This window comes from Wickerhamomyces ciferrii, contig 00072 (assembly GCF_000313485.1).
Source record: "Wickerhamomyces ciferrii WGS project CAIF00000000 data, strain NRRL Y-1031 F-60-10, contig 00072, whole genome shotgun sequence".
In the NCBI taxonomy this organism is placed as follows: Eukaryota; Fungi; Ascomycota; class Saccharomycetes; order Phaffomycetales; family Wickerhamomycetaceae; genus Hansenula; species Hansenula ciferrii.
In genome coordinates this window covers 17,795-31,526 of record NW_011887668.1, presented here as the reverse complement: position 1 = coordinate 31,526, position 13,732 = coordinate 17,795, and the positions used below count along the sequence as shown (strand labels likewise).

Genomic DNA, 13,732 nt, shown 5'->3' with positions numbered 1-13,732 from the left:
CTATTAGTATAGTTCATACAAAAAAAATTAGCTTCTCGTTAATGGTGTATAGTTATAATAATACACTGTTAAATAAAATTTAAATATTAATCAGTTGTAGAAATTGATCAATTATATTTAACAATAGAATTATTACGCATGAGTGTAATATTATGTCATAATTATCTTCAGGTAGTTTCTTTGTACTATTAAAGACTATCATAGTCCAAGTTAAACAACAAATCAAGCACAATTGGAGTAACAAATTTCAGAATAACCCAAGTAAACCATCTGATTAACTTATAATACTATGTCAAGCAGGGGCTCACAACCACTAACTTTTAAAGATTACATAATCATGAAAAATAAATTAATTATAGTTACCATCGATCATCATCTAAATCATATAAAGTATTACTCATCGTCAAGTCAACCAGCGTGATTACATACCATACAAGGAACTATGTTAAGACACAGTCAGATGTTGAAAAGCCATTTGATAAGGCGTAACGGTCTGGTACTCAACAGACTAAAATTTTCCAGAAGTCTTGGGTCCTCAGTTCGTGAAAAATTCTTGAGTATAAAAGAATCATCTAATGGTAAAATTCCATCAAATGTTTATTCTGAATTATTAAACCATGAGAATATTAAAAATGGAGAAGAACTAGAAATTGTGGATGAAATAATCAATTTTGCCAAATCAGATTCAAATATAACTTCATCTAATAAAATTGAATTACATAACTTAATTTTGAAAAATTTATTAAAATTTGATCAATCATTATCAATGATTCATCAAAGAGCCATTAGGGAATTAAATGGTTCTGTTGATATTGATTCAATGGTGGAAATCATTAAATATAATTCAGGTAGAGTAGAATCATCATGGGAAATATTTGAAAATTATATTACTAAAATTAATCCAAACGCTATAAAAAATGAAGATTTATTAACCAGTGTATTAACAAAATTAGTTTATGGTGATTCAAGTGAAATTGAAGATGGGTATCAAATCAATGAGCATAAATTATTGAAAAGTATAGCTATCTTACAAAATTTGGAACAACAACCTAAAGACTTAAAATTACAATTATTACAAAAATGTCTTGAAATGGAAAAATTTGATTTAATAAACATTATTGGTATTGATTCATTAGAATTGATCCATGAATTGAATCCAAACACATCTCAATTTGTTAAATTATGGAGTATATGGAATCCTGAAACTTTTGATAAATCTCAAATTGATGAAAACTTAGATCGTATAAATAAATTAGTTATGAAATTAAGTGAAGAACAAGCTTTCAATTTTGAATTAGATAATGAGTCCAAAACACAATTTGAATCCATCTCAACTAAATTTCCTTCATTATCAATTAAGAGCTCAACAACAAAATCTGAACCTCAATTAACAAATCAACTTTTCGATCAATTGGTTAAAATTTTAGAAAATTCAAAAATATTGACCAATCCAGAATCCAGATATACTCCATTAAGATTATCAATTTTAAAAGCATATGGTATAAATAAATTAGATCACAAAAAAGCACTTTATTTATATCATGAATTTATCTCATTAGATAAACAAAATGTTGATAAAATCATGTCTACAATGGTTATAATTTCATCATACTTATCCATTTCTCAAAATGATTTAAATCAATTAATTATAGCAGAAACATTATTACCACAACCAATGACTATAAATTCACTAAGAGCATTAATCTTGGGATATTCATCATTTGATTTATCTAAATCATTAGAGATCTTCAATAATAATATTGCACAATCAAATAAGACCCCTAATGATCAAGGTGTTTCATTAGCAGGACTTTTAACTGAAACTCTTGTTTTGGCCAATTTATCACAACAAGATCGTGAATTTGCATATTTGATTCATGATGGTGCAATTATGAATAATATTTTAGAAACTGAAACTAGTAAAAATAGAATAAAAGCTATTTTTAAAAGATATGGTGAAATTTTAGGTGAAGAGGATGATATAAAAATCAAGAATTTACTAAAACAAGAAGTTTTGAATGCTATTAAGGCATTATAATCCATATATGTATAGAAATTCATTTGTAAATAGATGATTTATTTGAATTATTTGGTTATACTAGTAGTCCCCGAACCGATTTGTAGATTTTGATTTTTTATTAAATCTCAGCCTTTAACGTGTCAAGATTTCTCAAATACAACAACAATCTTATAATTGAAACTCAACAAAGGATCCATTTTGAGCTGTTTTAGTGCTGCTTATTGAAAACTACGGTATCAAATTACCCCCAAAACACACACAACTAACCATGGATGAATTATTAGATACTATAAGAGGTGTCCTTGATGGACCAATTGATTTCAAATCTCAAAAATTTACAGAAGATATAAGTTATAAACTATTGATTGTTGGTGCTATATTATCAAGTTTAGCTGGTTTTGTCGCTCAAGATATCAAAGTTTTATTAGTTTTCAGTGGGTTAACAATTTTAGTAACGTTAGGAATTGTTATTCCTCCATATCCTGGTTATAATACTGAAAATATTGAATGGTATTCCCCAAAGATTGGAAATTAAGTAATGGGAAGGATTCCAATATGATGATAATGCTATTAAGATCTAATTGATTCCAACCATATTTTAGTTATCAACAATTTGATAATTATGAGATCTATTTTGCTGGTTTTCGCTCAAAATTACACCAAATTTCACCAATTTTGACAACCAAAAACACCATAATAACCATCTCATTAACACAATTTCAATTCTATAATCACAATTATAATAAAATAATTTATTTTTAGCATATAAAAAGCGTATTATTGTTTTCATTTGTAGTAATATCATCTGACGTAATTTTTTCTTTCCAGCAAAATTTGTTGCGCGTTGCAAATTCTGGAGAAAGTTTTGGAAATTTAATAAGCTAATTGTTTTATACTCGACGTGTTTATTGTTTCATACTTAAAGTTCAATATACTAGAGAGTAACTATAGAACAATAGAACAATAGATCAATATAGAATGTCAAATTTATACTTTGGGTTCGATCTTTCCACCCAGCAATTGAAACTACTAGTCACAAGGGAAGATTTATCCCTTCATTCAACTTATAAGATTGAATTTGATAAAGATTTACCTCATTATAAAACAAATAAAGGTGTTTATTCAAATGAATCAACTGGGGAAATTTATGCTCCAGTGAAAATGTGGATCGAAGCATTAGATGTCATCTTAGCAAATATGGCACAAGATCAATTCCCTTTTGATAAAGTTGCTGGTATTTCAGGATCTGGTCAACAACATGGTTCAGTTTATTGGTCTGGTGATGCTGATGTAATCCTAGAATCTTTAAATCCCCAAGAGAAACTTGTTGATCAAATCTCACCAAAAGCATTTACTTTAGAAACTTCACCAAATTGGCAAGATCATAGTACAGGTGAAGAAATTTCAAAATTTGAATCTTTTATTGGTGGTGCTGAAAATTTAGCTAAAATTACAGGTTCAAGAGCCCATTATAGATTTACAGGTCCACAAATTAGAAAAATTGTTAAAGAACATGACGATATTTATCATAATACCAAAAGAATTACATTAGTTTCCAGTTTCCTTGCAAGTTTGTTAATTGGTAAAGTTTCAAATACTGAGGAAGCTGAAGCTTGTGGTATGAATCTTTATGATATTGAAAAAAAACAATGGAATGATGAATTATTATCTATTTGTACTATAACACATGAAAAAGATGGTATAAAAGATGAATCAATAAGATCTAAGGCAATAAATGAATTAAAATCTAAAATTGGTGATGTTGTGAAGATTGGTTATAATTCATTAGGTTCAATTTCACCCTATTATATCAAGAAATATGGATTTAATCCAAATTGTCAAATTTTCCCATTTACTGGTGATAATCTAGCCACTATTTTGGCATTGCCATTAAATCAAGATGAATTTTTAGTTTCATTAGGTACTTCCACCACGGTATTACTTGTTACTAAATCATATATACCATCTTCAAATTATCATTTATTTATTCATCCAACCATTCCAGATGCTTATATGGGTATGATTTGTTATTGTAATGGTGCTTTAGCTCGTGAAAAAGTTCGTGATGAATTAAATAAGAAACATGGTAAAGAATCTGGAGATTGGTCATTATTTAATGAATTATTAGATAAATCTCAAAATTTTAATGGTGATTTAGGTTGTTATTTCCCACTTGGTGAAATTGTTCCAAATGCAAAAGCTCAAACAATTAGAGCAAAATATGATTTTAAAACTGGTAATATTGAAATTGTTGATAAACCTTGGGATGTTGAATTAGATGTTCCATCAATTGTGGAATCTCAAGCATTAAGTTGTAGAGCAAGAGCAAGTCCAATGTTGAGTGTTAAAGATGATGAATTGAAACCAGGGTTACATGATTTAGAACTTGATGAAAAGATAATTAAGGCAGAATCATTAAATCAAAGACCTACAAAAGTTTTTTATGTTGGTGGTGCAAGTGCAAATAAATCTATAGTTAATAAAATTAGTGAAGTTTTAGGTCCAATAGAAGGGAATTATAGATCTGATAATGCAAATTCATGTGCTGTTGGTGGTGCCTATAAAGCTCATTGGTCAAATGAATGTTTAAAACAAGATAAATTTATAAATTTCCATGAATTTTTAACTGAAAAATTTAATTGGAATGATGTTGAGAAAATTGATGCAAAGAATAAATGGGAAGAATATTTACCTGGATTATCTGTTTTAAATAAATTAGAACAAGATTTAGTTAAATGAATAGATCATCGATATAACCATAGATGTATAATTAATATATATATAAATGTATTATAAATTAAGATTCTACAATATTTAGATATCAGTAACTTAATCGTTATAACGTTTCGGGTATAGTCGGCCATACTTTATCAAGTCGGCTCGGGATTCAAAAAATTTCAGAAGGCCAAATATAATCTTTTCAAATCTTTCCAAATCTTCCCAACTTGTACAAGGTTGAAAGAACTATAACTCTCAATAGCCCAAGATGGAACTTCCAAACGATTGTAGCTCAAAAGATCAACCAAAATCAACGTATCGTATGTTTTTTTCAGGATCATCAGGTGCTAAAACGATGTTCATGAGCCACAATTCCTAATCGATCTCGAGCTTTGACACGATTATTATCGAAGGTACAATTAATATTTAAACTTTACAAAATCGTTATTTTGATACCTATATTACCATTATCATCATAGAATCAAGCTACAACAATGTCAGAAGAACCATCAACCAAGAAACAGAAAACAAGAGAACCATTAATAATAAACTTTTTCCAACAAGGTACAGTAAACACTCAACCATCAGGATTATGGAGTTATCCAGGTGATATTTCTTCAAACTATAAAAAATTAAACTATTGGACAGACTTAGCTAGAAAGGCAGAAGCTGCAAAGATAAATTCAATATTCATAGCTGATGTTCTTGGTCCTTATGATGTTTATAAAGGTCCTAAAAATTTCGGTATACCAATAAAAGCTGGTGTTCAAACTCCTGGTATTGATCCAAGTGCTCCAATAACTGCAATGGCTAGTGTTACTCAATCTTTAGGGTTTGGTATAACTTTCAGTACTATTAGTGAACATCCATATCATTTTGCAAGAAGATTAGCATCGTTAGATCATTTAACTGATGGTAGAATTGGTTGGAATATAGTTTCAAGTTATTTAGAAAGTGCTGCAAGAAATTTATTATCTGGTCAAGAATTACCTGAAAGATTAGAACGTTATAGAAAAACCGAAGAATATGTCTTAGCAGTTTATGAATTATTACTATCAAGTTGGAGAATTGATTCTATTAAAGCTGATCCAAAGACCCATACATATGCTGAACCTTCATTAGTTCGTGAAATTAATTTTAAAGGTGATTATTATGATATTCCAGGTCCAGGTTATACTGAACCATCACCACAAAGTATTCCTTTGTTATTTCAAGCAGGTTCATCACCTGGTGGGATTGAATTGGCTTCTAAACATGCAGAAGTTGTATTTCTTAATGGTGGATCTCCAGAGATTCTTAAATCTAAAATTGATAATATTAAACAAACAGCTTTAAAATATGATCGTAATCCTTCATCATTAAAATTTATAACTTTAGCAATGGTAATTGTAGGAAAGACACATGAAGAAGCTGTTGCTAAGTATGAATCATATGCAAATCAAGCAGACCCTGAAGGGGCATTAGCATTACTTGGTGGTTGGGTTGGTATTGATTTCAATAAATATGATGATGAAGTTGATCTGCTAACAATTGAAGATCAAACAACTAAAAATATTGTTAAATCATTTTGTACATACCTGGGATATGATCAGCCAATAACTAAATCCAGATTAGCAAGACATGTTTCAGTTAAAGGATCAACTGATCTTTTCCTTGGTTCAATTGAAGAAGTTGCAGATGAAATTGAAAAATGGGTTAATATTTCAGGTTTAAATGGATTTAATTTTGCAAGTAGTGTTAATCCAAATACTTTTGATGATTTAGTTGATTTATTATTACCAGAATTAAGAAAAAGAGGGTTAGCACAATTAGATTATCCAGTACCAAATGGTACATTCAGAGAAAATACTTATAAACAAAAAGGTCAAACTTTTGTACCACCAGATCATTTAGCTTTTAAATATAGATGGACAAAGGGTACAAATGAAGAATTCACAAAAGAATTGAATAAACATAAAGAATGGATTGAAGAAAGAAGAGCTAAATCAGGTCCTAAAACAGATTCAAGTTATATAATTCAAAGATGAATAAATCCCCCACCAATTATATAGAATTATAGATATGAATAAAATGCAAATAACTTATATATTTTTTTTTATATATGTATATAAAAAAGAAAATCATGAAAAGAAAAACCCACGTCCCAATGTAATGTAATATGATATAATAATGCCATGAAAAATTTTAAATAACAAACCAATAATATCTATTTTAAATATCCCTCTAATGTACAATAATAATAATGACTGTCTGAAAAGGTCAAAATGATTAAAAATTAACATCTTTACCCATTAAAAATGAAACAATCAAAAAGAAATTCAAACAAGTTATAAATAACCAAATTATTATAGCAATAAAATTTGTTAATTTTGAATTACTCATATCTTTATAAGCAATTATTGGATCATTCTCTAATTGATCATTTAATTGTTCATCATTCAAATCATTTAAAGGAATATCAATTTGTTGATCATTATAACAATTATTATTTAAATTAACCTTCATAATTTCCTTTTTAGCAGTGAAATAAATTAAAGGAGCTGAAACAAATGGTAATAATAATGATAATATAACTTGTGAAGCATTTAATGCACCACTAAGACCATTTCTACCCGATACAAGAACAAGTATAAAACATGGAGCAATTGCCACAGATCTAGTTAATAATCTTCTTAAAGTTGGTGGTAATGACCAATGTAAAAACCCCTCAGAGATCATTTGTCCAGATAATGTACAAACAATACCTGCACTTTGACCTGAAAATAATAGAGCAAGCACAAAGATTAATCCAGCAAAATGACTTAAATTTGTTGATAATAATTCATAAATTGAAAATAAATCTGTATTTGTTTCTCCAGATAATGTTGAACCTGAAACGATTAAAATTGCAGAATTCACAAAAAGGGCAACTGTAAATAATGAAACAATTAATTCAGTTATTGTATAATTCATTATATCATTAATAGCATCCATTGAAGGTTTATAATTTAAATGAGATTCATCCAAAACATCAGGTTTATAATTCCCATTTTTAACATCATAATCTCTTAATCTTGGTTGAACTAAACCTGAACCTAAATATAATGAATGAGGCATTACAGTTGCACCCAAAATAGCTAAACTTAGATATAATCCATCACCTTTAACAATATCTTGACTTGGTAAAAACCCAGTCATAACTTCATTAAATTTAAAATCAACATTAATTAATTCAATTGTAAAACAAACCACTGTTAGCGCAACTAATAAACTAACAAACATTTCAAAAATTCTAATAATTTTCATATCACCATTTGGTTTATAAAACATCAATACAATCAAAACATCAACAATTGTTAAAACAACACCTAAAATTAAAGGTAAACCAAATAAAATATTTAATGAAATTGCCGTACCAATAACTTCAGCTAAATCAGTTGCAATAATAGCAATTTCAGCAAGGATATAAATACATAAATTCAATTTGGGTGATAAATGTTCTCTACAATTTTGTGCTAAATCTAATCCAGTAACAGCACCTAATTTTGCACATAAAATTTGTAAAAAAGCAGCAAGGATATTTGATAATAATATGGAAAATAAATGTTTATATTTATGTGCAGACCCCGCGGCAACTGCAGTTGAATAATTTCCTGGATCCATATAAGAAACTGAAACCATTAAACCAGGTCCAATAAATTTTGAATATTTAATCATTATAGCTCGAAATTTTGACCATTTTGTTTGTTGTTGTTCATTATTTATTATGAATCCTTGGTCTTGTTCTTGGGTATTTAATTGGATGGATTGTTTTGGAGATGGTTCATTTGAATGATTTGTTGAATTTGGAGTTATTAAAGTTGTTGTTGATGATGAAGGTAAAGGTATGAAATTTATATTTGATTCTTCATCATTTTTATTGAAGTTTTGTAGTTTGGGTAAACGACTGACGAGTCTTTTAGGGAGAGACTCATCATCCAATTTAGCAAAGTTCATCTTGAAGAATAACCTGTGAATTTAATGGTTGATTGTGTTTTTGTTTATTAGTTAAATTTCAAAGTGTGTTTTTTTTATTGACGTGGATAAAATGAAAGGAAAATCGCGGAAATGGAAAAAAACGGGGGAGATCAACTTTCGCGAATATTTAGCTAAATAACCATTAAATTACAATTATTTATTAACAGATTCTATTCAATTATCTATATAAAGGAGTGGTAATTCACTAGTTTTCAATGGCTTTAGTGATTTCCTCAACAATTGGTTTCAAGAAATCCTTTTTATTTGGAACAAAATGACCACCATCATGTTCAAATACAATTTTATTATCTTGTGGGTATAATTTACTTAAGAATTTAGATCTAACACCAGGAACTGAATTATCATTAGCACCATAGACAAATATGTTTTTTGTAGTTAGATCAGATGGAACAGTGAATGAATCTTGAAATTTTTCAGTGATTTGTAATTCTTCTGAATTATTTGGTTTTGGTTCTGTAAATGAATAACCAGAAAATGTAATTGCAAATTTAAAATATGGATGTTCAGGAATTAATTCTTTAATCTTGTTATTTATAATCGCAGTGACAGCAGCACCTTGACTAAACCCAAAAATACCATCATATGGACCATTAGTTTTAATATGATTAACCACTGTTTGGATAGCTTCAGTTAAATCTAAATTCTTGGAGATATTATCATGATAAAACCAAGCTTTATTTAAATCAGCATCTAAAATTTCTTTCCATTTATCATCATCAATTTCAAAAGGTAAATCTTTTTTTTCTAAGATAATTGGACCATCTATATAATCTAATTGAATATTTGATTTTTTCAATAATTTTCTAATACCTGATGATTTTTCTGAAAAGACTTTACCATTTTGTAAGAAACCGTGTAAACAAAGAACTTTAGCCATGTTGATATAATAACTTTGCTAATATAATATAAACAGTTGTTGTAATAAAATGAATAAAATGAATAAAAAGTTTAAAAGTTTAAAAGATTCTAAAGTCCGTTGAAATTTACTTTTATAAGTATGTAATTACCAGAGGGCCAGTGGCTGCGTAACCATTGAAAAATATCGTATTATATAATCGATAACACAATAATTACATAATCAATTTTAGTTTTTTTACTCCAATTTTTCCATTTTCCTCCATTTGTATTTTTGGGTTACTTAGGGAGAAGGTAAATAATTATTAAATAGATGGTATATTGTGAAGTAGATGGTATGATTGGAAATATTTTATAATACATTTATATATACTTTAAATAATGATTATATTGTATTATTATAGTCTTATTTACATTTAAAGTGAGTATAATGACTAAGCACACTACCAAGTATTATGTCAGAAAGTACACTCAAAATCCTTTTCATTTTCATTTTATGGGGTAAAAACAAAAATTTAAAGGTGGATTTTAAATTAACAATGAACACAAAGAGAATGAAATAATCAACTAAAGGAAACAAAGAGAAACAAAGATAATGCGGTAAGTAATATCCACTGATGTACAATCAATGACCAACATTCAACCAATAACAATAAATAAATAATGTCATCAATCACACCCCAAACAATCTTTCAAATTAAAACTCCGATCTCAATTGAGTCAATTTGCTATTATGGCTATTGTTTATATGGATTCCGAGACACAAACAAGTAAATAGCCGCGCGGAGTACAATTTATATATAAAGTATGGATTTCTTTGATTTTAGCATGCCTTTTTTATATTTTGAATCATTAGTTCATCAACCATGCCTCCTGTTTCTATGAAAGCTAGTGTCTTCAAAGGACCAAAAAAAATTCAATATTCAAATGTTCCAACTCCAAAATTACAATCTCCAAAAGATGCTATAATTCAAGTTAAAGCTACTGCACTTTGTGGTACTGAATTACATATGTATAGAGGTGATGTTGTACCAAAATCAAATGGTTATATAACTGGTCATGAATTTAATGGAACTGTGGTTGCTATTGGTGATCAAGTTACAAGTTTCAAAGTTGGTGATGAAGTTATTTCTACATTTACATCTCAATGTGGTGAATGTTGGGCTTGTATTGATGGTTTAAGTTCTTCTTGTGTTGATTCAAAAGTGTTTGGAACTTGGGCTTTAGATGGTGGTCAAGCTGAATATGTTAGAATTCCATATGCTGATAATGTCTTGTATCCATTACCAAAAAATATTGATAGATTTACTGCTTTATTAATGTGTGATATTTTCCCAACTGGTTGGCTTTGTGTTAATAATTATCTGAAAAAAATTCAATTTAATAAAGAAAAATTGAAAACTGATGTTATATTACAATTAGGTGTTGGTCCAGTGGGTCTTTGTTGTATTGCTGCTGCAAAAGAAATTGGTGTTCAAAATCTTTATGTTGTTGATTCTGTTGAATCAAGATTACAAGAAGCTGAAAAATTAGGTGCAATTCCAATTAATCTGAATAATGAAAAAGATATTCCACAACTCATCAAGGATAAAACTAATGGGAAAGGTGCAGATGCTATTTTTGAATTAGTTGGTAATTCTTCAGCTTTAAAATTAGGATTTGATACTGTTCGTTCTGCTGGATTTATAAGTTCAATTGGTTATCATCATGAACCTTTACCATTTGATGGATTACAATGTTATTTGAAAAACATTTCATTACAATTTGGTCGTTGTCCAGTTCGTTCAATATTTGATGAATCATTTAAAACTTTCCAAAAAGTTGCATATAAATTTGATGGTTTTATTGATGTTAAATTACCATTAAGTCAAGTTTCCAAGGCTTATGAAATATTTGATCAACATAAAGCAAGAAAAATTGCATTTTTAATTGATGATAAACTGTATTTATAGTACTATAGTCTATTGTTTTAATGAATCTATGATTACACTTTCATTTCCCGATTTGGACTGGTTGTAGACTTCCCCTTTGGGCAACTTCACACTGCCGTTTATCAATGTGTCAATTTCCGGTAATTGCACGCCTGTGACAACCAAAATGAAAAAAAAGAAAAATTTTAATAAATACATAAAGAATTGAAAAGCCTGATTATTCCTTTGAATTGTTTATCTTTGGTTTCATAAAGAAAAGATTAATTTAAAACAATGTCTGATCATCAATTCAAACATACAAATGATCAAAGAAGAGCATCTTTAGTATTTTCCCAAGGGAAACCATCATTATATTCCCCAAACGATTTCATAAATAGTCCATCAAGTACAATTGATGAAGATGATCAACAGCAACAAAATGAATCATCATCATTATTAAATAATCAAAATCTTTATCATTATCAAAGTATAAATAGAAAATCAACAGAATTATTAGAAGAAGAACGTAATTTACTACGGAATAATGATTTATATAATAGTGATCAAAATTCAGATGATATTCCAGAAACTTGGGAAACTGCAATAAAATCAGGTTTATTGAAAACTTCATTCAATTTAGAAACAAGAAGTTTAACAAAGAGTGCTGCTCCTCTTATAGTTACTTTTCTTTTACAAAATTCTCTTTCCCTTGCGTCAATTTTTTCTGTGGGACATATTGGAAAATCAGAATTAGCTGGGATTACCTTGGGTTCAATGACTGCAAATATAACAGGTTTTGCTGCAATCCAAGGATTAACAACCTGTTTGGATACACTTTGTTCCCAGGCTTTTGGAGCTGGGAAATTTGAATTAGTTGGATTAAATTTCCTAAGATGTTCAATATTTGCTATTACATGTTTTTTACCAATTTCGATTATATGGATATTTGGTTCAGAATTTTTATTAAGTTTTATAGTACCTGATCCAGAATTAATTAAAATTGCATCAAATTACTTGAGAGTGGTTTGTTGGGGTATGCCAGGATTTATTTTTTTTGAATGTGGGAAAAGATTTTTACAATGTCAAGGAATTTTCCATGCTTCAACATATGTATTATTAATTTGTGCACCATTAAACGCCTTGTTAAATTGGGCATTAGTTTGGAAATTTGGATTAGGTTATATTGGTGCTCCAATTGCAATTACAATAAATTATTGGTTAATGCCATTAGGTTTATTATTTTATACATTAATTTATGATCAAGAAACTTTGAGATGTTGGCCAAAAGATTTTAAATTTGAACAAACTTTCCAAAATTGGTCTAAAATGATTCAATTAGCTTTACCTGGTGTTATTATGGTTGAAGCTGAATTCCTTGGTTTTGAAATTGTCACTATAATGGCTTCAAATCTAGGTACAACAGAATTAGCTTCACAATCCGTGGCATGTTCTATAGTGGCATTGGCTTATCAAGTTCCTTTTAGTGTTTCAATTGCTACTGCAACAAGAGTTGCAAATTATATTGGTGCTTCATTAACACAAAATGGTAAAAAATGTTGTAAAGCATCAATGAATTTAGGTTTTTGGATTGGATTAATTAATTCTACAATAATTTGGATTTTCAGGTATCAAATTACAAGTTTTTTCACAAATGATCAAGAAGTTATTGAAAGAATTGTTGGTATTATGCCAATTATGTTTATTTATGAAATTGTTGATTGTTTAAATGCATGTTCTGCTGGATGTTTACGTGGTCAAGGTTTACAAAAAATTGGATCATGGATAAATATTTTTTCATTTTATATTGTTGGATTACCAATTTCTTATATTTTAACATTTAAATTTAATTGGAATCTTTGGGGACTTTGGTCTGGTATATTAACTGGATTAATTTCAATTTCTATATTACAAGCTATAACTGTTTTCTATTATTGTGATTGGGATAAAATTGTTGATGATGCTAAAAAGAGAAATGAAGATGTTGTATGAAGTACAACTGGACTTTCAACTTAATGACGTTTATTTATATATAGATTATTTGATTTTAGATCAAAATTTTGCATATAGTTTTTATTGATTTTTTGTCAAATTGAAATCAGAAAAGATTATTTATATTTTAATTATTATGATATTTCTTGCATATTAAACTGAACCTGCACTGGTTGGATATTTGTAGAAATCTATTGATTAATGTAATTTTAGATATATTATA

At 28.4% G+C, this 13,732-nt stretch overlaps 8 protein-coding genes across 8 annotated transcripts; 6 read left to right on the top strand and 2 right to left on the bottom strand.

Annotated features, from left to right (window-relative positions):
- Positions 1-442: 442 nt before the first annotated feature.
- MRX12 (Mrx12p) lies at positions 443-2,038 on the top strand (the record flags this gene model as incomplete). The annotated part of the gene is made up of 1 exon (XM_011276611.1): positions 443-2,038. The coding sequence occupies one exon, from the start codon at positions 443-445 to the stop codon at positions 2,036-2,038; it is 1,596 nt and encodes a 531-aa protein (XP_011274913.1).
- Positions 2,039-2,288: 250 nt separating this feature from the next.
- Positions 2,289-2,555, top strand: SPC1 (signal peptidase complex subunit SPC1; the record flags this gene model as incomplete). The annotated part of the gene is made up of 1 exon (XM_011276610.1): positions 2,289-2,555. The coding sequence occupies one exon, from the start codon at positions 2,289-2,291 to the stop codon at positions 2,553-2,555; it is 267 nt and encodes an 88-aa protein (XP_011274912.1).
- A 443-nt stretch (positions 2,556-2,998) lies between these two features.
- On the top strand, positions 2,999-4,759 carry XKS1 (xylulokinase; the record flags this gene model as incomplete). Its single annotated transcript, XM_011276609.1, has 1 exon — positions 2,999-4,759. One exon carries the CDS (start codon positions 2,999-3,001, stop codon positions 4,757-4,759), a length of 1,761 nt encoding a protein of 586 aa, XP_011274911.1.
- Positions 4,760-5,232: 473 nt separating this feature from the next.
- Positions 5,233-6,765, top strand: BN7_2790 (putative monooxygenase; the record flags this gene model as incomplete). Its single annotated transcript, XM_011276608.1, has 1 exon — positions 5,233-6,765. The coding sequence occupies one exon, from the start codon at positions 5,233-5,235 to the stop codon at positions 6,763-6,765; it is 1,533 nt and encodes a 510-aa protein (XP_011274910.1).
- Positions 6,766-7,006: 241 nt separating this feature from the next.
- On the bottom strand, positions 7,007-8,713 carry SMF2 (divalent metal ion transporter SMF2; the record flags this gene model as incomplete). The annotated part of the gene is made up of 1 exon (XM_011276607.1): positions 7,007-8,713. One exon carries the CDS (start codon positions 8,711-8,713, stop codon positions 7,007-7,009), a length of 1,707 nt encoding a protein of 568 aa, XP_011274909.1.
- A 226-nt stretch (positions 8,714-8,939) lies between these two features.
- On the bottom strand, positions 8,940-9,632 carry FSH1 (putative serine hydrolase; the record flags this gene model as incomplete). The annotated part of the gene is made up of 1 exon (XM_011276606.1): positions 8,940-9,632. One exon carries the CDS (start codon positions 9,630-9,632, stop codon positions 8,940-8,942), a length of 693 nt encoding a protein of 230 aa, XP_011274908.1.
- Positions 9,633-10,476: 844 nt separating this feature from the next.
- Positions 10,477-11,562, top strand: BN7_2787 (alcohol dehydrogenase family protein; the record flags this gene model as incomplete). Its single annotated transcript, XM_011276605.1, has 1 exon — positions 10,477-11,562. The coding sequence occupies one exon, from the start codon at positions 10,477-10,479 to the stop codon at positions 11,560-11,562; it is 1,086 nt and encodes a 361-aa protein (XP_011274907.1).
- A 252-nt stretch (positions 11,563-11,814) lies between these two features.
- BN7_2786 (MATE family efflux transporter) lies at positions 11,815-13,509 on the top strand (the record flags this gene model as incomplete). Its single annotated transcript, XM_011276604.1, has 1 exon — positions 11,815-13,509. One exon carries the CDS (start codon positions 11,815-11,817, stop codon positions 13,507-13,509), a length of 1,695 nt encoding a protein of 564 aa, XP_011274906.1.
- Positions 13,510-13,732: the final 223 nt, after the last annotated feature.